The 22545-nt window shown below is 57.3% G+C and overlaps 1 protein-coding gene across 1 annotated transcript in view; it reads left to right on the forward strand.

The window, feature by feature from the left end:
* SEMA4G (semaphorin 4G) overlaps positions 1 to 22545 on the forward strand; it is a 54283-nt gene that overhangs the window by 18703 nt on the left and 13035 nt on the right. Inside the window, 7 exon segments of the mRNA XM_032795744.2 lie at positions 7108 to 7256; positions 14980 to 15042; positions 15153 to 15251; positions 16609 to 16702; positions 17248 to 17361; positions 18534 to 18697; positions 20476 to 20645. Of these exon segments, the coding sequence (XP_032651635.2) occupies positions 7108 to 7256; positions 14980 to 15042; positions 15153 to 15251; positions 16609 to 16702; positions 17248 to 17361; positions 18534 to 18697; positions 20476 to 20645 (853 nt within the window).

Consider the following 22545-nt stretch of genomic DNA (forward strand, 5'->3'; position numbering starts at 1 on the left):
CTGATTGGTCCTCTGGTCAGGTGTTTGGTTCCCTTTGTTAACCCTTTACAGGTAAAAGAAACATTAACCCTTAGCTATCTGTTTATGACAGGAGCCTTTTGTGCTATGGTCACCCATGGATTAACGGCTGGCTTGCTGAGAGATCTCCAAATGGCATTATCAGTGGGGCAGCAGCACCCAACAGGGGTGTTCCCAGCAGGGGCCTGTTCTTGGCCCCCCATTATTTAACATTTGTATTAATGACCTGGAAGGAATCATGAAATCATCACTGGTAACATTTGCAGATGACACAAGAATTGAGAGGCGAAGGTGTAATGGAGAGCACAGGTCACTGATCCAGCGATCTGGATCTCTTGGGAAACGGGGCACAAGCAGCCAATGTGTTTGAATATGGCTACATGTAGACGTATCCGGCTAGGAAGGAAGAACGCCATCGTGCGCACAGGGCGGGTGGGGCTATCTTGGGAAGCAGCAACTCGTTAATTTGGAGGTTGAGGTGGAGACTCGGGGGAACCTGTGCTCTCAATGCTGTGGCCAAACATGCACAAACGGGGATCTTGAGAAGGAGCAGAGAGGTTATTTTACCTCTGGATTTGGCCCTGGTGCGACCGCTGCTGGGATCCTGTGTCCAGGTCTGGTGCTCACCATTCAAGGAAGATGTCGATGAATTGGAGGGTGCAAGCCACACGACTTCCTGCATCGGCACCTGAATTGCAGCGGCTCTGTGGATGCTGCCCATGCTGGCTCCCACGTGGCGATCCTGTAGTATCCAGTCGTGGCCCTACAGCCTGGTAGCTTGTCTCAATCCTTAGGAGGGGTCTCGGCACATCCCAGGGGACCAAATTAACCAGCAGGGCTGCAACTGGGAAGCAGGCAGCAGAGCACAGAAAGGGGCCATGGTTGGATTTAGATGGCTCAGGGATATTACCCAGACTGAGTTCCACCCCCAGACCTGTACTTCCCCCAGGCAGCACCTGTCCACTCCCCTCCTTCCGTGTCCATCTTCCCAGCTCCCAAGGCTGGGGGGGTGCGGGAGGAGGTGAAAAACGTTTCAAAAAACGTTAAGAAACAAAACTTGGAGGATCTCACAAAACCTGGGCTCCAGGCAGCTGGCACCCCAGCACAGGGACGGCTGCTGGGGAATTTATGATGCGAGCGATTTCTGCTCTCCACCCCCACGTGCAAACGGCATCTCTCCCACCTGTTCCCAGGCCTTTGTGCCAGCACATGTATCCTGCTGTCCGATCCCAGACTCTTACACTGCAGGGCCCCGGGCAGGGAGGACAGAATCAGGGAATTGAGGGGGCTCATCCAGCTCGGAATCCTTGGAGCAGAGCTGGCTGGTTACAGAGTGGGCTGTGGGACTGAAGTAACACAAAATGGGCGGCTGTCACAGCTTGGGTGTGGGGTGGGGCAAGAAACCTGTGGTTGGGAGTTCAGGTCTCTGGCCCCCCCATGGGCCTGGGCCCCCTTAGCTTGGGGAGAAGGGAGATCAGCGACGATGTGTCTGGCCAGCGCCCCCTCCTAGCTTGCTTTCATACTAAAAGTACCCAAATGGGGGAAGGGGCTTTTTTGAATGCTGGTGAAAGGTACCTGGAACCCCTCAGCCCCTACTGCTCTGTCTCTCCCCTCTCCTGTTGCTGAGCAGTAGATCCAGGCAGACACCTGCATGTTGGGACCTGGAAGGAGAGAACCTTCCGCCCTGGCTGGTTTCACACCGGGGTAAGTCTTCATCCTCCCCCAGCTCCCCCCCGTCCCTGATCCCGTAACTAGCTGAGAGATGATCTGTGTGGTCCCAACTTCCAGGCAAATCCAGCCAACCCAACCCAGGCTGCGAGTGTAGGAAGCACGTGCGAAGGTCTCGATCCAGAGCAGCCCCATGTTGCCAGCAGCTCGCGCCCTTCCATCAGGCTGGAGCCTGGATGGTGTCAGGCTGGCTGGGGACCCTCCGCGTTAGAAGAGAATAATCACTCCAGGTGGAGACGGTGATGTGACAGTTTCTAAGGCATCGGCAGCAGGTCCTCCTGCCCTGTTCCTCTGGCCGTACTCCGGCAGAACTCCTGGTGCTTTAACTGGGAGGCTGCCAGAGAGGAGACCTCTGGCTCTGGGCTGTTGTCACATCCACTGAGTGGGAAGCTGTGTAGAACTGGGTTCCCTCCCCAGTCATTCCCTCGGAGCAGAAGCACACTCCGGAGCACCTGGCAAGGCAATCAAAAGACGCCCCCAAAAGCAGGGTGAGTGGCTGCCATGTGGGCCTTTGGGTCCCTTCCCTGTGCTACGTAAGCCTGACCTCAGATCCAGCCAGGAACAGTCAGATGCCAGCTTTCCAGTGGGGTTTGCAATGTATAGTGCTCCAGGGACCTTTGGGGAGAGAATGTGGTTGCCTGGTGCCGCGTGAGGTCACTAGCTCCGAAAACCAGCACAGAACGCGCATGCGGTGACTGCTTGCAAGTGCCTGATTTCCCACGTCGCAGCAGATGGCAGCCGGGGTCCTGTCGGTTGGGATGTCACCTGCTTAATTGCAGCTCTTGGCCTAAGTTACCTTCCCTCCCCGCAGCCGAAGCCTAGAACGTCTTGTTTGTTTCCTGACCGCTTTGGAGAGTCACGCTGCTGTTGTGCATTACTGAAACAGCAACAGCATTTCAAAGACAGGTGCCTGCCATCTGTTCCCACTCCCCTTGGCTAGGGTTCCAGCACCCTGGAGGTCAAGATGAGATGGTTTGTGCTTTGCTTGGGGCAGGGGGAGGGTTTCCTTTATTTACTCTGCACAGGCCAGTTTGTTCATAAAAGTTTAGCGATGCAAATACCTTGCCTGTGTGGATTCCAGGTCATTTGGGCAGGCGATTGTGCACCTCAGTTGTATACACTGTCACAGTGATTGCGTGTGCAGTCTGTCAGGCCAGTCATTTCGGGGACTGGAAGCTCTTTTTGGAAGGGACTTTGTCTACCTCAACGTATGCACAGCATCGTGCACAGTGGGCCCCCGATCCTGAGTGGGGCAGCTGGGCAGGACTGTACGATCGATATTACATGTGCAAAATAGTAATACCTGGTGTTCCTAGCAATCTTCAGCAGCAGATCTCAGCATGCTTTGCAAAGGAGGGTGGTATTATTATCCCGATTTTACAGATGGGGACACTGAGGCAAGGTCACTCAGCAGCCTAGTGACAGAGCTGAAGAATCCCAGACCCCCTCACAACCATTGCTGGCTTTTCCTGTAGAACGGGGACACACACACGTCTCTGTCTAGCATTGACACACACAGAGGTTAAGTGACCCGTTTAAAGCCACACAGTGAGTCCGAGGCAGCGCTGGGGATGGATCCTTGTTCCTTGCTCTGCCGTTTGTTTAGTGTGTGGTTATTAGGGAGCGAGACCCCGTGGTGCTAGGGCGGCCCAGGGTTTTTGGGTAGTTACCTTCTTTCTGCAGGCCCCTCGGGATCGGGCCCGGACACTGTTCCCAAGCGATGGTTCCTCGGGGGCCTGTGTGAAATGAGCGTGGCCCAGTCACCGTGCAGGGAGTGACCCGGCCCTCGGTTGGGCTCGATTGTGCCCCTGGTGAGCAGCCGCAGCAGGGGGGCGATGTGTTGGGTGGGCCACAGAGGCTGAGCGCTGCTTTCGCTCCTAGCAACTTACTAAACCCTTGGAAAGCTCCTTCTGGCATGGGCCTGGGCCCTGGGAGCCCCTCATCCTTTGTCCCTTCGGTTTCGAATTGCAGCTCCTGTGTGCATTGGCCCCAGGAACAAGACACAAACCTCTGGGTACCTGTGGGGAGATGGCACTGCTGGTGCTTTAAGGAGTGGCTGGAAAGGTTTGGCTCTTTTCCCTACAGCTGCAGTCAGGTTTCTGTGTGTCCTTCCTTTTGTGTCTGGCTCTCTAACTCCTAGACAACACTATTCCTTGATGAATTCCAGCCGTGCTCTGTACACAGCCCTCAGGTGGGCTCTCCGGGGACTCATTTCTGCTCCTTCCAGCAGTGGAAGGACACCGGTGTCATAAATGGTGTGATTTGTTGTAGCAGGACCCAGACACTAATGGCTCCTGAATCTAAAGAGGGATTTTAATTAGTGCAGAAAACTTTCCAACAGGAAACTGAAAGCAATTAGGGCCTTTCGCTTTCCACAAGACCTTCCCCCTCATTTATTTCGTTTGTCCTCTTCGCTTGTTAGCCGAGCTGTTTAAATGACAATACTTGGTGTGCACGTTCAAAGTGCTTTACAAACACTGGCTAATCTTCACCCCTGGGGCTGCTTTCAGGTTCTTCAAATGAAAAGGGGCTTTTTTGCGGTGGAAAAAAAAATCCGCCTTTTTAAAAACAAAAATGGCAAAATAAAACAAAATAAATGAATGGTGTCACATTTGTATGGCAGTGTTTTGTTTCCCCCAAACCAGGGTTTTGGTCAATGGAGATGGAATGTTTGGGAGGATGTTTGCAGTAATTTGGGGGGCGGGAAGTGGCTAAATGTCACCCACAAAACTTAAAATTGGCTCATTCAAACACTTCCAAATGGAGACAGTTTTTAAGTTGTTCACTGAACTGGTTTCCAGCCGGCTCTGGCCCAGCCCCTTTCCTGGGCTGGGTAAGGACCCCATGGTTCCTCTTCGTAAACCAGGGCGAAGAGAAGGTGACTTGGCAAAGGCTGCAGAGGGGAGCTGTGGCAGAGCCAAGATAAGGAGCTGGGCGTTCCCAGCAGTTAGGCCTTCACCCCTAAACTAAATCCCTTCCTAGGCCATTGGCTTTTTTTAAATTTTTCCCGCTGTGCTGTGAACCTAGTGACCGCACGCGTGTGAAATGTCACAGGAAAACATTCACTGCTTTGCCCAGCGCCACGTGCTTCCTGCGTCTCGCTCTGCTGTGAAATGCAACAGATTGGCCCGGCTCGCCGCAGCAAGGCGTAGGGATTCCCGAGCCACCGTCTGACTGGAAACGGGCCCCTTTTCGGGCCCGCCAGGCCCAGTCTCCTGGCTTAAAACCTGCACGATATTGCAGACTCTAACTGGATCCGTCTCCAGCTTGTGAGCGGGGAGGTGTCGGGAAAGCCCTGGAAATCGCACTGAGGCCTTGTCCCCGGACCAAAAAGGCACCAGTTTAACTAACGGATCCAAACACTCATATTGCAGCCCAGTGCGACCTCCTGTGTGACGACCATTTCAGGCAGGTCAGAGAGGCTTAGCTGAACTCAATTGCCTCTATTGCATCGGGCTGGCGGCCGCAGGACTAACCAGCTTTAAAGTTAGTTAAACCAGTGCCTCATACAGGCCTAGCTTATCCCCTCTTCTACGTGGGAGCAGCGATAGCGCTGCTGTTAAAGCACTGCGGGTGTAGTTACAGCCGTACGGCTCCTGTGGCCGGACACCAGGCCGGCGGTGCAGAGCTCCGTCTCCCTGTGGGGTTTGTGTCAGTTACTTCCCCCGCCGTGGCCTGGCAGCCAGAGGAGGCTTTCCCACTTCTGCTTACGAAGTCCCAGCCGGCCTTGGCCCCCCAAGGGAAGCAGCAAGCTGCCTGCAGCCCCCACTTCCCGTCCATCTGCCTGTCTCTCCCTGCCCCTGGGCGTGAGCCAGGCTGGCAGCCCTAAGGGGAACTGAACGTACCATGGTCATGGGCAGCCCTTCCAGCTGGTGCCGCTTGGAAAGGTGCCTCCTCCCAGCCAAGATCCCCTCCCCCATGTGGGCACTTGGTGCAAACCGATGTAGGGAGGTCCTGTAATGCTCTAAAGCCAGGGGGCAAGAGAGACGCTCTGAGCAGGGACTTGCTTGGGCTGGCTGTGGGCCCACCTGCTGCCTCAGTTTCCTTCTAGGCTCCAAAGTCTCCCGTGTCATTTTTCAGGGCTTCCCCTGGCTTACAGCCTGGCCTGCAGCCTGTCTTGCCTTCCCTCCAGCCGCATGACTGCTCAGTGGTCCTCCAAGCTGGGGCTTTTTACCCAGCAGGGCCTGCTTCCTGCATGGCTCTCCCTCTCTCCCTGACCTCTGGCTGTCACTGCATACTGGGACCCACCTCTCCACCGACCCCCACCTCCGGGATAGAGCAGCAGCTCTGTGTCACCGTGCAGTCCGTTGGGCAAAGTCTGGGGGGGAGCCTGCGTCCCTTGCACCAGCACCTTCCCTACCCAACTCCACAGCTGCAGGAGTTGTCTGTTCCCATCTGGCCATAAAGCACAGATTCACGTTTCTTATGGACCCTCTTGAGCCCAGGCAAAGGTCCAGATACGAGCTGTGCAGGCCAGGAGAGTGACAGCCGAGTGCCTGGTACATGCAGCGCTTAGAGAGAGGTGAGAGAGCGGGGTTCCCTGGAGCTGGGGGACCTCATACAGCAGCCTTACAAAGAGCAAGTGCTGAATCAAAGGGACCAGCATGGACAGCTGGTGTGCGGCTCGCGGCCTCCAGAGTTGGCTCCAGGGAAGCAGCCTTGTCCTTCAACTCCTAATAAATGCAGCCCAGCAGCAGCAATCACATCTGCCTGCGTGTGCCCCGGCGCGGCTGCAGAAGGGCATTGGTTCCGCTGCCAGGACTCATCCGGACGTTTGGTTTCCTTTTCCCACCCCGTCCGTGGAGATCAGCTGGGGGATCTCTCAGCGTCTCTTCCAGCCCTCCCTTTGTGTGAGTCTGGGAGATGGCTCCCAAACCCACGCTGTCCCAACGCTGACCGCTGTCTGCAGCTCCTGGTCCTCTTTGCCTGTCTACGGGAGGACAATTCCAATGCAGTTTAGTTCTGTGCGGCCACCAGATCCCCAGGTCCATCCCTTTCTGGATGTGCAAAGGGTTTTCCCGTTGCGTGGCCAAATCCTGAATCCTTCTCTCCCCTTTGAAATCTCACAGTAGCACCCAGGAACCTCTGGCATGGGCCTGGGAAAACGTCCGCTCAAATAGATCTGAGGATGCGAGAAGTGGATTTCCTTGCTAATGGCAGTGAAGTTATCCCTGCTCCTGTCTCATGCAGGTGCATTAGAGGTGCAGTTCACCCCTTTGGGGGCTAGTCCCAGAGACCTAGATCTCTCTGGGCTGAAGTGGGATCTAGGCCTTCTTGTAGGGGCAAATTTCACCCTAGATGAGCTGAGCTAACTCCCCAAGTGTCCTGTTCTAACACTGCCCTGTGCTTCTCCCCCCATAGAGTTATCCGATGTCCGGCGCTTCAGCAGCCGCGCCCTCAACTACACCACCCTGCTGCTGGAGGACGAGAGGGGGATCCTCTACGTGGGAGCACGAGGGGCCATATTCTCCTTAAATTCCAGCAACATTGCCGACGGCTCCCAGAGGGAGGTGAGCAACATCCCACCTGGGCTTGGCTCCCTATGCAGCACTTCTGGCTGAGGTTTCTGAACGGCGAGTCGATCGCTTTGGGTGCTGAGCGTCAGGCGTCTGCAGCTGGGCAAAACTGAGTTACTGGTGACTTGAAATCTCGGTCTTGGCTCCTACCTACTTTTTTTTTTAATGACATATAGGGGTCGGATTAGTGTGGGGAGAGGGCAAGGTGGTGGTACTCTTCTAAGCTCCACCCACAAAATTAAACCCCACCCACAAAAATAGGCTCCACCCACGTGTCCCCCCAAAATGAAGCCAGGCTCCCCGGAGACTATGCAGATCGGTGACCTCCCCTCTGCTTTCTCCCACAAGCAGTGACAGATTTAACCAGGCTGATGTTTGAACTGGTGTCCTGGGTGTCTGAGCTAACCCCTGGCAGAGCTGAAGGAGGCAGTTTTCACCTCTTCTAGCTATTGCCCCAGGCTCTGCCTCAGTGACACTTGTCATGTTTTCGAGATTGTCTTCCTAAGGAGCACAGCTAACAACTTTTGAGTTTGTAATACAAGCTGAGATTCTGGAGGGCAATTAACAGCTCCAGCTGGATGCTCATTAGGGCTGGGTGAGGGACGGTTTTCTAATCTCAGGAGAATTTTCAACAATGTGAAAAATGCTCCTGTCCCAAATTGTGGAAAAAAGTCAAAATGTCAAAACTGTTCAAGAACCAAAGATCCACTGTCCGGGTCAGTCCAAACATAACGTTTTGACCCTTTTCCCCTCCCCCCATCCTTTTTTTAGTGTAAATTTACGGACATTTCTGAACTCAAAGTAGTTTTGACAACAGTCGGAAACGTTCCGGTTCGCCAGTGTTTGGCCTCTTTGACCAAGGGGTTCCAAGTCTGGTGTTTTGTTGATCCTGACCTAGTTTCGTAAACAGTTTCGGTTTCAATAAATGGCTTTTTTTGAGGGGGGAAAACAGCTGTTTGTCAGAGAGTTCCCAGCCTGGCGGTGCAACGAACTGGGCGCACACTGGCTGTTTCTGAAGCGTGGACTTAAAGGGGAGAAATGGGCCAGGTTCCCCTAGCGGTTCCCAAAGCACCCTGTGTCGCTGCCCAGTTGATTGGGGTGACGACCATTGCTCACAGCACCTGCCCTCTCTCTGGGGCAGGAACAAGAGCTTTGCATGCTAGTGGACAGCTCGAGGCTGACAACCCCAGAGGGGATGTCCTCTATAGGCGCAGCAGCAAAAGTGCACGCTGCTCCACTCGCACCCACCGGGCCAGGCAGCCGAAGGGGGGTGTTCCGTGGCAGAGCAGGCAAAATTGACTCTCAGGTCCATGAGAGAGGGAGGGTGGATGGGCATGCAGCTAAAGCACAGGACTGGGACCCAGGAGATCGAGGTTCATTTCCCAGCTGTGCCTCAGGATCCCCATGTGACCTTGGGCAAGTCACTTCTGTGCCTCAGTTTCCCATCTGCAAAATGGGGCTAGTAATCCTTCCCTTGTTTGCCTGGCTGTGTCTATGGTAAGCTCTTCAGGACAGAGCAGGGACCTTCTCTTCTTATGAACAGCACCTAGCACCTGGGAGCCCAGATCTCAGCTGGCGCTGCTTTGATTCCAGTCATTAGTGTGAACGACCAGGCTCCGTCATCTCTCAGTTGTCTGCCTTAGCCGAGCTAGTTCTTGGTACCAAGTGAGTTTTCCCCCAGCATCCCCCTCTGCCTGAGCAGGGTGCAGTTTGCTGCTTCTGTCCGCACGTGGGGCTGGTCCATCACCTCATGGTGTACACGGCCATTTCAGGTACCAGTAGCAGCACTGAAGCCGTGACTTGCAGCCGCTCCTGTGTATTGGGGTTGGTCCATCTGTCCTCCCAGCTGACGCCCCCAAGTGCTTCTCCCTCAGAGTCTCAGCTGCTTTACCTCCTTCCCTTGGGGTGCATGCCAGGCCCCCCGGCAATGCCGGCTGCCGTCCGCTGAGCAAGCCGGGCTGGGGAGAACACCCTTCCTGCAAATTCCGCCCTGGCCCTGGCACCCAGCAGCTGAAACCCAACCAAACCCATGGTGCTGTAGAGTCCAGCATGATCTGGGCTCACAGGCATTAAGGCAAGAAGGGGTCCCCCAGTAACCTGCTGCGGCGCACAGGCTGTTCTCCCACACCCAGCAGGGAGCCTAGGAAAGTGGAGCAGGCCAAAGACCAGGCTGTTTGCCCCAGGGGGGATCAGGGGTGGGGTGTCCTCAGCCGTCAGCCCTCCCTTGTGGACTCTGCTGTTCCCCAACCCAAGCGTGGCCGCGTGGAGGAAGCGCTGCAAGCGGCGCTGCCTTGCCAGGCTCTCCGCTAGCCCCATGGCCGGCTGTTCATCCTCCCTGGCGGCTTCTTACGGCTGAGGTGGACGGGGATTGTGGAGCACTGGTTCGCTGTGCAGCGGAAGAGCCCTTTGCCTTCATCTGAGCCATGGGCAGTCCCCCCAGCCAGCAGCATCCATGCCCGTCTTGCAGAACCCCTTACCCCAAACCTCCCATGGTCAAACACATCTGGCACCCAGCTCCTCCCCAGATGTGACCTTTAACCCCCAGACCCACTGCCCCCCCACGCCATGCTCCTGGGCTGCCACTGCAAACATGCTCCATTGAAGTCCATGCAGCCTCCAGCTGCTAGCTCCCCTGCACCGCCCTACGGCCAGTTCAGTGTCTCCCCAAAGCTGGAGGCCTCACCCCGTTCTGGGTTCTTCTCCGCCCATCTGTCTCATGCCCTTCGGTCCGCAGGGCCGGCTTTAGGCCGATTCCGCTGATTCCGGGGAATCGGGCCCCGCGCCTTAAGCACTTCTTTAATTTTTATTTTTTTTTAACTTACCCCAGTCCCGGCTGCGGTCTGCTCCATGGTCTCGCTCCTTTGAGTGAAGCGCCGGTGGGAGCGCAGCATGGCCCCACTCTCCCAGCTAGAGCTCCAGCCGGGGTCACGGGGCTTGCCTCACTCCGGCCGGGGCTCCAGCCGGAAGAGCAGAGTCGCGGGGCTTGCCACGCTCCATCCGGGGCTCCATCCGGGGTTGCAGGGCTTGCCGCGCTCCGGCCGGGGCTCCAGCCGAGAGAACAGGGCGGCGGGGCTTGCCGTGCTCTGGCCGGAGCTCCACCTGGGAGAGCGTAGTAGCGGGGCTTTGCCGCACTCCAGCCAGGAAAGCGGAGTCGCGGGGCTTTGCTGTGCTCTGGCCGGAGTGCGGCAAGGCCGGCGGCTCTGGCTGGAGCGCAGCAAGCCCTGCTCTCCCGTCTGGAGCTCCGGCCAGAGCGCGGCAAGCCCCATGACCCCGGCTGGAGCTCTGGGCCCTTTAAATAGCCCCCCGAGCCCTGGGGCAGTGAGGGGCTGGGGGGGCGCTATTTAAAGAGCCTGGGGCTCCAGCTGCCTCTGCCACCCCAGTCCTTCAAATAGCCGCCGGAGCCCCGTCTCCCCCATGCATTCCCCAGCGCTCCCGCGGCTATTTAAAAGGTCCCCGGAGTAGAAGGGGGTTTGGGGGCTACTTAAAGGGCTGGGGTTCCAGCTGCCTCTGCTGCACCCCATGACCTGCCCACACCAGTCCGGCCCCCCCTGCCTGCAGCCAGCTCTGCACCCCGTGCCCACAGCCACCTCTGCCAAACACCCTGTCCTGTCTCCAGCCAACCCCTGCCACACACCCCTGCAGCCCTGCCCAAAGCCAGCCAGCCCCCCACACACTGCTGCCCGCACCAGCTCTGCACACTCTGCCCAGCCCGCACCCCCTGCCCTGTTTCCAGTCAACCCCTGCTGCACCCCACTGCCTGAAGCCAGCCCGCCCCACACCCCTTGTCTCCAACCAGCCCCACATCCCTTGCCCTGCCTGCAGCCAGACCCTACCTCCAGTCAGCCCCTGCCCTGCCTCCAGCCAGCCCCATGTCCACTGCTGCCCTGCAGTTTCCAGGGCATTAACCCTGCACACCTGCTTCAATGAGGGGGCAGGAAGCAGCTGGGACCCACACATGTGCACACCCCCAGGGAGTGGCGGGGACCCACACGTGTAAAACGGTGGTCATTAATAGCCAATCAACAGCATATATGATGCAATGTATATAATTTTATTATTCATATAGTTATGGAAAGTAAATAATAATGAAAGAAATGAGAGGCTTTTTTTTAAGTCATCCCTGCCAGGGCCCCACCGAAAATGTTCGAATTGGGCCCCGCACTTCCTAAAGCCGGCCCTGTCGGTCCGGTGTCCCCTTCCTCGCTGCCCCAAATGCCAGCACCCTCCCCCAAGCCGTGACCTCTGTAACCCACTCACGGGTGCTCCTGCTTCTCCCCTCCCCTGCCAGCCCATCCCAAATGCTGCCGCTAAAGTCCTTCCCCCCACAATGCTGGGACACTCCCCTCCCCAGATCCCCCGGCCACCCCCTCCTGCAGGAACTTGACACCTGCCGAGCGCCCCTGTCTCCCTTCCCTCCAGCTCCGCTGCCGCTGCTGGGTGCCTGGGACAACTGGAACCCCCCAGGGTGCTAGCTCGATGGGATGAACTGGGCTGGCACATCCTATCCCAGCCCTCTCTGCCCAGGGTCTCCTGCAGTGCCAGCCCAAACGCTCCAGTGAGGGACGCTGTCAGAATGGGCATGCAGGACAGGCAGTAGCTGGCAGCTAAGGATACACACCCGCAGTCAGTTGGGAGATCAGATCATTGCAGAGTAGAGTTAAGGTTTTCCAGCCATTAAGTCCTGCCAGATCCTGTTGTCCTGGGGACACACACAGTCTTTTGTGTCCCGATTTTAAGATCCCCCCGGCTGACGGGCGCAGCGGATGCAATTTCGCAGCCTGACAAATAGGCTGGTGATGAATGTTGTCTCTGTGCCAGCCTCCGCGGAGCTGTTCTCCCCCACGAGGGGCCAGTCCATCCGGAGGTCTCACTGACAGCAATGCCGTCTCTCTGCCAGCCCCGCTGCATAGGCAGGACGGTGTCGCCGGGCGGTGGAGGGGCATTTTTGCTTCCCGTCTCTGTCTCTCTGAGCCTTTCCCATGAGGGACCCCTGGGCTTTTGTCACGACGGCAGCAATGTCCCAGTTGCAGAATGGTTTTATTCTGTGTATTACGGTGGCACTGCGAGGCCCCGGTATGCCGGGTATTGCACAGACAGAGGGACTATCCCCTACCTCAGAGAGCTTTGAAATAGGTAGGACGGAGCCCAGGCAGCAGACAAGAAGGATTGTGACCCCAATTGCATGGAGAGATTAAGTGGGTCTCCCGGGGCAGCGGAGAGAGGGTCTAATGGTGCCAATCGCAGCCCCCTCAGGCCCTACGTCACTCAAAGCTTGAGGGTGGGGGAGAGCAGCTTCAGGTATTGACGCAAGGATCTTTCGCCAGCGGAGAATTCGGCACAGTGGAGCCCTGCCCTCCCTGTCCCTGTCTGGCCCAGGAGGCGGTGGGTTTGGGTACTACAGCTTCGCATTGGTGGGCAGTGCCCCCTCGTGGGGTGGATTCTCCAGGGCATTAGCTGGTGGTTTAAGCTCCTTCCAGTTCTTTTCAATATCGTCATCATTGATTTGATAACGGCGCAGAGTGTCCATTCATACAGTGTGTGGATGATGCTAAGCTGGGAGGGCTTGCAAGTGCTTCAGAGGATAGGATTAAAATTCAAACTGATCTGGACAAACTGGAGAAATGGTCTGAAGTAAATAGGATGAAATTCAACAAGAAGAAATGCGAAGTGCTCCACTTAGGAAGGAACAATCCGTTGCATGCGTACAGAATGGGAAATGATGGCCTAGGAAGGAGTGCTGCAGAAAGGGATCTGGGGGTCACAGTGGACCACAAACTAAGTATGAGTGACCAGTGTAACGCTGTTGCAAAGGCAAACATCAATCTGGGATGTATTAGCAGGAGTGTTGTAAGCAAGACATGAGAAGTAATTCTTCTGCCCTACTGTCACGGAGTCCCCGGGCGATGCTCTGGAACTGCTCCCCACGAAGCCAGTCAGGACTTTGGGGAGCCTCCTCTCCCTTGGAGCAGACTTGTTCAGGGCAAGAAGCTCACACGTCTTCACCTCCTGGGTCTCTCCTTGGAGCATTCAGCATCCTCTGCCCCTCCGTGTGTTCCCACAGACGAGCCACCAGGCGGGCGTCCTGGGAGAAGCACAGGTTCTGCCCCCACTTTGGCCCAGACGTGACTCCTTAGCCAGGGCAAACAGAGTTATTCGATGACGGGACCAGGTCTAAAACAGAGCTTTGCAGATACAGCACCAGACCCCCCGGCCGGGTCCATTCGGGGGGCAGTGACCCAGACCCTAGGTCTTGCACTTCACTCTCGTCCCCGCAAAGCTCCAGCTAACACCCCTCCAGCCCCTCCTCTCTGCTCAGCCCTTTCCGGGCCAGGGGCACCTGATCCCTTTGTCTCACACCCAGCTGGCACTTGCAGGGAAGGACCCCAGCCATCAGTGCTAGGAGACAGAGTGCCAGGTCATTTAGGTGCACTGGCCCTTTGCTCCTGCTACAATCACACACCCTTATCCCACCCTAGATACTTAAGAATGGCCTAGGGACACTGAGCACCAACGCAGTATTCAGAGCAACATAAGACAGTCCATGTTCACACCTACCCTGCGCTGATGGGCCTCAGCGGGAGTAAGTGTGGTCCCTGTTCTGGATGCACATTCAGGAAGGATGTGGACAAATTGGAGGGAAAGTCCAGAGAAAGCAACACAAAATGATGAAGAGTCTTAAGAACATGACCCGATGAGGGAAGATTTGAAAAAATGGGTTAGTCTGAGAAAAGAGAAGACTGAGGGGACATGAGAACCGTTTTTGTGGTACATAAAAGTTGTTACAGGAGGAGGGAGAAAAAATTGTTGTCTCGTTACCCTCGAGGATGGGGCCAAGAAGCAATGGCTTAAACTGCTTCAAGGGGGTTAGGTGGATTTAGAAACGGCTTTCCTAATGTCGGGTGGTTAAGCACTGGAATAAATTGCCTAGGGAGGTTGTGGAATCTCCATCACTGGAGATTTTTAAGAGCAGGTTGGACAAACACTTGTCAAGGATGGTCTAGCTCAGGGGTCGGCAACCTTTCAGAAGTGCTGTGCCTAGTCTTCATTTATTCACTCTAATTTAAGGTTTTGCGTGCCAGTTATGCATTTTAATGTTTTTGGAAGGTCTCTTTCTATAAATCTATAATATGTAACTAAACTATTGTTGTATGTAAAGTAAATAAGGTTTTTAAAATGTTTAAAAAGCTTCATTTCAACTTAAATTAAAATGCAGAGCCCCCCGGATCGGTGGCCAGCACCCGGGCAGTGTGAGTGGCCCTGAAAATCAGCTCGCGTGCTGCAGGTTGCCTACCCCTGGTCTAGCTAATACTTAGTCCTGTCTCAATGCAAGGGCCTGGACTAGATGATCCCTCGAGGTCCCGTCCAGTCCTGCGATTCTCTAAGTGGGACCACGTGAACTCGTCAGTATGGACAGTCTGCCCCTTTGCTTTGGGCGGGGAACTCAAAGCACTAAAAGCCCAGTCTGTGAGAGGCACTGTCCAGCTGAGTTGGGTGCTGCTGCTGCTCAGCAGGCCCCCGCTTGGGATTAATAGCAGCCAGTCAAGGAGTGTGGATAGCAAATGGACCCAGGCGTGGGGCTGTTCCTGTGCCATTAGCATTTACCAGCCGAGCCGGCTCTTTAGGGTCTTCAGTGACATCTCTGCGAGGCGTCGCGGGGCAGCTATCATCTCCACAGCCGGGAGGCGCCAGTGAGTAACAACCCCTTTTCCCTTCACAGATCCGGTGGGAGGCGTCTCTGGAGAAGCAGGACGACTGCCTCCGGAAGGGCAAGAACAACAAGGTATTTGCGGCCAGGTCTCTGCACATGCGGGCGGGTGGGGTGGAGGGGGCGGGTGGCCTGCGGGCGCGGGAGTCAGGCCCCTGCTTGATGCTCTTTCTTCCTCTCTGCAGACCGAGTGCTTCAACCACATCCGGCTCATGCAGAGGCTGAACGACACCCACCTGTACGCCTGCGGCACCTACGCCTTCCACCCGCTGTGCGCGGCCATTGTGAGTGCGAGCACGGGGGCGGGGGGCGGAATTCACGAGGAGGGAGACCCCGGCTGGGTGTTGGATGTTCCCTCCGTCTTTGTTCATCACTCCGTGCTTCCGGCCCTGTCACAGGCTTCTGTCGCTCCTCGCTGCTTTCCCTCCTGGCTGGCAGTATCTTCCTTGCAACAAGTTGCCACCAGCAGGAGACAGCCCGCATGGTTGATCCATGGACCAGTCAGCAGGGGAAGCGGGGCATTGTTAGCCAGCAGGGAGCTCTCCACCCGGCCCATATTTGGAAGGGTTACGGGCCTGTCATTTGGTGGCTGATTGAGTTTTTCTTCTTGGGGGAGCTGGTTGGATTGGTTCAAGGCCCCGACTCGGGGCTATTTTAGAAACAGGAAGATGGGCGGGACCGTTTTCAGGAAACTTAAGGGGGGGAAAAAGAAATCCGGGGACATCAGTGTCTTCGTTTGAGCATCTGCAACCCAAATCTCCCAGCCCAAGGCCCGCTCCGTGCCAGTCACGAATTAAACGTGGCTTGCAAGGAATGTGGCTGGATTGTGGCCTCTACCTCAGGCTGCCCCGCCCAGGGTAGGGAGTGAAAAAGTCCATTCTGGGCTTTCTGTTCTTCACCGTATCACCTCCGGTCTTGATACCCAGGAGAGGGCATGTTTTAAACCCGTGTGGGGGATTTCAGCTGAAGGTCCTTTCGCAGATGTCAGACGTTGTGGCCACGGGCGTGATAGGGCTCTCAAATATATAAAAATAGGCAGGGCTAGGGGAAGGTTGTCTGACACTTCCCATTATAAGACCCTGTTTTCAGTTGCTTCTGTCCGTGCCTGTCCAGTGGCTGCTTGGTCCGTTAGTTAGCTTGTCTAGCCATCTAGTTGGAAGAGCTGAGCCCCGAGAACCTCCAAATTCCACTGTTTCCCCAGACCGCCGGTGATGATGGCAAGTCCCAGCAGTGACAGCACAGCACGCCCTGCGACTGACAGGGTGGGTGGGGATGGTGGCTGTAGCGCGTGGCTTGGGGGATGAGCTAATGCGCGCTGGAGCTCTGCATCCCCAGGCTGCCAGCTCCTGCCCAGCCCGGGTTGGGCACCAGCTGACGGCCGTAGCCATTTGGGGACTCTGTGATTTGCATGGGGGTGGCGGTCTTTGCCCACTTCCCTGGTCGGGCATGCCCACATCCCAGGACATTGCTCTGATTGTCTGCCCCTGGAGGGGGGTGCTGCCAGCTCATGGCCTGGGGAACCTCACCCAGCAGCTGCCACTGCTGTCCCTGGTCTGTGGCCCCTGGAGCTGTGGGTGCTGGTTTCATGCCATCCTGCCCAGCCCAGCAGCTTCTCACCCCCTCGCTCCCCTCTCTCTGCAGGATGCCGACAGGTTCACGCTGCCGCCCCACTTGGAGGAGGGCAAGGAGAAGTGTCCGTATGACCCTGCCCGTGGCTACACTGGCCTCATCGTAGGTAGGTGGGTCCGGAGGCCGACGGGGCCGCTCGCCTGGAGTTCCCTGGGGAGATCGCAGCTTGATCTGGCTCTGGGCTGTCGCTGGGCGAGTTGGAGCAGCCCAGGAAGGTTTTCCCCCTGTCCCCCTGCCCCCACCCCTCAGGGGCTAGAGCCAGCCTCTCCCACCTCTCCTTTCACAACCAGTCACCTCCCCACAACACCCACCTGCCCCACAGTGGGCCAGTTCCCTTCCATCCTGGACACTGCCCGAGCCCTACGCTGCCTGGCGTGGTGGAGCTGCGTGAAGGAGAAATCCCCCCCACCTCCCAACAGGGTCTCTGCGATCAGGGCTGGGGAGCAGTGTCCACGGGCAGCGCCAGCCCTGGGCTGCTCAGCACAGCCCCACGTTACATAGCAGTCCCCAAAGTGGGTCCAGCCTGGCCATGTGGCTTCCCCTTTCCCCCCACTCCTCCCCTGGCCCTGGGGCTAAGTGTGGGATGTGGGTTGGGCCGCAGGTGGCTAAACAACGGGAGGACCCTGACCCGTCCTTCCCCCCCAATCTTAGATGGCGGGTTGTACACGGCCACGCGGTACGAGTTCCGCAGCCTGCCGGACATCAGGCGGAACCTGCACCAGCGACCCCTGAAGACGGAAGAGTCCCCCATGCACTGGCTAAACGGTAAGATCCAGTGGCCCCGGTCCCAGGAGAGACCTGACCCTCCCCCTCCTTTGCCAGCTCTGAGCGCAGCTTCACCCTTTCCGGGTTGAACCCTGCTGTCCTCGGGCAGAATAATGCCCAGGGGACATTTAAACGGGCAGAATAGACTCTTCTGAGTTGACACTCGGGGTCTGAAGGGCATCCTGGGGTCTGAATCTTGGCTGTACGTTTCATCCGCAGCCCGGCACCTCCTTGCTGCCCATCTGTTGTATGGCACAATGCAGTGTGCTTGGGTGGCGGGTGCCTTGCCCACCTCCAGATTGGCAGGCGAGTGGCCCCTGGCAGGCCTGGCAGTGGGGCAGAGGTGCGCATGGCTCGATGGGGCTGCAAAGTATTTGCACAAACGTGGTCGGCCAAAGGCAGCCGAAAGGGCATTTCTGCTCTTTATATCATGCCTTCCCCTGTGCCATGGAGAGGGCGGAAGCCGGGGCTTTCTCTGTTAGCGGAGGGCAGGGTGTAGGGGGCACCCGTCGCATGATGCACCTAGGGCCATCCTCAGAGTCTTGGCACTGATCCTAGCAAACCGCCTCCATGCCCCTTCCCCAGGAGGGCGTGGCGCTGGCCACGGAGCGGGCAGCTCTCCTTTGTTCATACCGCTGAGCCCTAACCCTAACCCTTCCTCCTTCTCTTGTATGTCCCTTCAGTCTTTGCCGCCTGCCTCTTTCTCGGGGTGTCCTGGCGGTGATCACTCTCCAAACCTTTTCACACCCTGGCCCCATGTTGAGTGTCAGCCTGTCCCACTGCCCACCCTGGCGAGAACCTGCCGCTGGGATTCTGGGTCACTCCGGTGACAGGGCACCCTGAACGTCTTGCCATGTCTGGGTGGGCGGAGTGCCCCACATCACTAAGAATTGGGGGGCTCGCTAACCAGACTAGCAGTGGGCACAGATGCCAGCTGGAGTGCTCTGGGCTGGGCAGGTGGGGATGAGACACAGCACGGATCTCAAAGCTCTTGTCAGGCCCTGCAGTAACCCTGCAGGGATAGGAGTGGGCAGTATCATCCATCCTTATTTCGAGTGAAGGAAGCTGGGGCATCCAGAGGGAAGGGACTCAGCCAGCGGCAGAGCTGGGCACCGATCAGATCCACCACCTGCCTGGCGGCGGGGCACATGTGACGTTGCTCCTGTTTGCAGATGCGGAGTTCGTGGACTCTGTGCTGGTCCGGGAGAGTGTGCGCAGCCCAGTGGGGGACGATGACAAGATCTACTACTTCTTCATGGAGCGAGCGGCGGAGGAGAGCGCCTCCTTCGACAAGAGCCAGGTGGCCAGGGTGGCCAGAGTGGCACGGGTGTGCAAGGTAACGAGATGCTGCCGGAGCGGGGGCACGCAGCTGGGCAAAGCTTCCCAGGGAAGCCTGGAGGCTGGTGGAATGATGGGCCCTGAGCACGGCCGTTAGGCCAGGAGGGATTTCACCCTCCCAACGGGAAGCACCCTGAGTGCTGGTGAATTCGCAGCCGCCCTTGGCACCTTGGCCGGACCAGTGTTGGACCCGGGCACCCCCTCCCCAGGCGCATGCAGGCTGGGCTGCCCCTTGCTGCTGTTATCAATGAGGACGACTTTTATGGCTCTCCCTCCTCCCCGTCCACCAACCTCCCTCTGCGTCTATTTCAAGCCACACCTCTTGCAAGCAGTCGTCCCAGGGGTCCTGGTGCCGCTCCGGCTGGGCCTCTGCAGGGCCCACATCTCTGGAGAGGAGACCTCCAGTGACAGCTACAAGCGGGCAGCCCCAGATCAGTTAGTTACACGCCGGTGTGGGCGCAAGAACAATGGCTTACCTAACTGGCTTCCCGACTGACCTTGATAAGTTTATGAAGGGGATGTTATGTTGAGACTGCTACAGTGGCACATGACCCATCTGCGACTGCTAGCAGCAGATATCTCCAATGGCCGGTGAGGGGACACAAGATGGGGAGGGCTCTGAGTTGTGACTGAGAATTCTTTCCCGTGTGTCTGGCTGGTGGGTCTTGTCCACACGTTCAGGGTCTATCTGATTGCCATATTTGGGATTGGGAAGGAATTTCCCCCCAGGTCAGATAGGCAGAGACTTTGGGTTATTTTTGCTGTCCTCTGTAGCATGGGGTAGGGGTCATAAACTAGAGTAAATGGTGGATTCTCTGTCACTTGAAGTCTGTGAGCCCCCAGTCCTCGGTGTCGGCGTCCCGTTCCCACCACCGGCCTGACACGAACCAGGCCTGGGGCCTGGCTGCCTCTGTGGGACGCGAGGGGGTTTAGCCTCCCTCAGCTTAATCCGGCACAAAGGCCAATGTAACGCAAGGGTGGGAGCTGGCCGAGTCCTCTCTGGCCAGGGCAGGCAGGAGGAGGCATGACGCTGCGGTTTGAAGCAGGAGAAGGGAGAGGCTGGTGTGCTGGACACTTCAGACAGGAGCTAAATACACCACGGTGAGGCAGGTTGAGGGGACGACATGGCCTGTCCTCAGTCCCGACGTCCATCGGGGGCAGGAAGGCGCGTGGCTGGGTCTCTGATGGTTGCCCCTCGGGGATCTCGATACTTGGTCCACTCCCTCCGCATGAGTGGTGCCCGTCAGTGCCCGCGGGACGGCTTTGCAACAGGGTAACTCCCCAGCAGAGCTGGCAGTCGTTTGCAGGGCATGTGGGGGCTCAGATGGTCTGATGGCCGGGAGGGCGCAGAAGGGGCTCCTGAGAGAGCCTCCCGGGTCTGCTGCAGGATGGTGCGAACGTGAGCCGGATTCAACTCACAGCCAGCCCCGAGCCAAATCGGGTGGCTGGCCAGCCGGCAATGCAGAGTAGCCCCGCCCATGAACATGCAGATGAGGATTGGTTTTGTGGCTATCCTGGGAGCCTGAGGCACGGGCCAGGACCCCGAGGTGCTAGGAGCTGTACAGACACTGAACAGAAGGACAAGCCCTGCCCCAGCAGTTTGCAATCGAAAAGCCAGCTGCATTGGGGTTTACGTCTGGGGACCCCCCTTCCCTGGCCCATCTGGGGCCCTGAGTAGCTGCAGGGATGGGGGGGTTGGAAACACCCCAGTCCTGGGGGGCTCAGAGGCTGTGAGGGGGCAGCCCAGGCGACAGCCTCACCTTCTCCCCTTCGCAGAGCGACCTGGGAGGGAAGAAGATCCTGCAGCGGAAATGGACGTCATTCATGAAGGCCCGGCTGGTCTGCTACATCCCCTACTACGAGGTGCTCAAGGCTGTGCACAGTGTGGACGGGGGCAGCTGGCCCAGCACCCTCTTCTACGCCACGTTCACCTTGTCGGCTCAGTGGTGAGTAGGCTTGCCTGGCCTGCTTTCCCTGCGGGGCCCACAGGCTCGTTCCCAGAGCAGGGGGGTTGTGGGCTGGAGCAGTTCAGCTGGGTCGCCTGGTCCCCTGCGGGCAACCCCAAGAGCTGAGAGAACTGCTGACCCCAGGCTGCAGGGGCTCCTGCCCTTGGTCAGAACAGCTAATGGACATGTCACAGCTCCTCCCCCTTTGCATCCCACCAGCCGTCCCCAAACCAGTCCTCTCCCACCGCGGGTTCTTCCAGAAACTCGCCCTCGGCAGTGGGCTCTGAGCTTTGTCCACTGCCGGCGTCTGACCCGTTCCCCCGTCACAACCCTGCTTGGCCAGCCAGGCTGCCGGGCTGGGTCCACGTGCTTTCAGCTCCCTGATCTGTGCCAAGCCAGGCCCTGCCTCTGGCTCTGTGGGCGGGCAGATCCTCCTCTTAGCACCCGTTTCTGAGAGCTGAGACTCCGTGGTCCAGCTGCCTCAGCCCTGGCACCCCCTTCCTGGAGCTCGAGCCTTCGGGCTCTCTGGTCTGCGCTGCACCCCAGCAGGGAAACGTGAGAGCCGCAGTGCCCAGCCACAGGCTGTGCAAACAGCATTCCCAGACCAGTCCCTCTTTCCTATAGACCACACAGGATACACGCAGCTCCAGACAACCCACTAAACCACCTGTAAGCCATCTCCTGCCTCAGTTTCCCCCCCACTCTGCAGAATTTGGATCAGCATCCTTTCAAGGGTCCTGGGCTGCCCTTCCCCTCTCCATCACTCTGTGTGGGTCTAAAGATTTATATTGATTCCGGGCCTGCATTTCCCCTTCCTGGGGAAATTCCACTGCTCCAAATCCTCCTCCTGGACAACCACCTGGGGAGCTCTGGTTCCCCCAACTCAGGCAGCCTCTTTAGCATAACCATTGTCTTGTCACAGCGCAGACAGTAAGGTTAACAACTTCCTCCGTTCATTCAGCCGCTTCTTTTGGAGCAGGGGGTGGTGATAGAGACAGGGGCCCCCGATGGCTGACTCACACCCCATTGAGGCATTCACTGATACAGCAATTTCACTGAGAGAACCAGACTTCATGAACTGTACGTAGCCAGATCCCCCAAAGCGTGTCACCTCCCCCACTCCCCACAAGTGACGATCTACCTTAGCGCGCTCAGATCTGGGCACGCTCCGCAGCACAGGAACGGTACCTGTAGGGACCATGAGAAAAGCTGAGAGCATCATGCGGTTGCCTGGGGTGGCTCGGGGCTGTTGATGGCCCTAGTGTCCCAGCTGACTTGTTCCTGGGAACGGTGTGAACAAGACGCAGTGTATAAATGTGTCACTGGGAAAACCCAGTGCCCGGAGCTCAGGATGAAGACACACAGCCCAGGTTACTGGGACTGCAGGGAGAGAGGTGGTGTTTTTCCTAATTTGCTGGATTATTTCCCAAGCTCAGCACTCCTGCTCCATGGGGAGCTTTCTGCTTTTACCGTCCATTCCAAACGCGTTGGGCGTTATGAACGTTTGGGCCCCTATTTGCAATGCTTCATTTGTGTGGGGATCGATGGGGCACAGAATCAGAATATCAAGGCTGGAAGAGACCTGAGGAGGTATCTAGTCCCACCCCCTGCTCAAAGCAGGACCAATCCCCAACTAAATCATCCCAGCCAGGGCTTCGTCAAGCCAGGCCTTAAAAACCTCTAAGGAAGGAGATTCCACCACCTCCCTAGGTAACCCATTCCAGTGCTTCACTGTCCTCCTAGTGAAATAGTGTTTCCTAATATCCAACCTAAACCTCCCCCTCTGCAACTTGAGACCATTGCTCCTTGTTCTGTCATCTGCCACCACTGAGAACAGCCGAGCTCCATCCTCTTTGGAACCTCCCTTCAGGTAGTTGAAGGCTTCTATCAAATCCCCCCT

The sequence above is a fragment of the Chelonoidis abingdonii genome, chromosome 16, assembly GCF_003597395.2.
Source record: "Chelonoidis abingdonii isolate Lonesome George chromosome 16, CheloAbing_2.0, whole genome shotgun sequence".
In the NCBI taxonomy this organism is placed as follows: domain Eukaryota; kingdom Metazoa; phylum Chordata; order Testudines; family Testudinidae; genus Chelonoidis; species Chelonoidis abingdonii.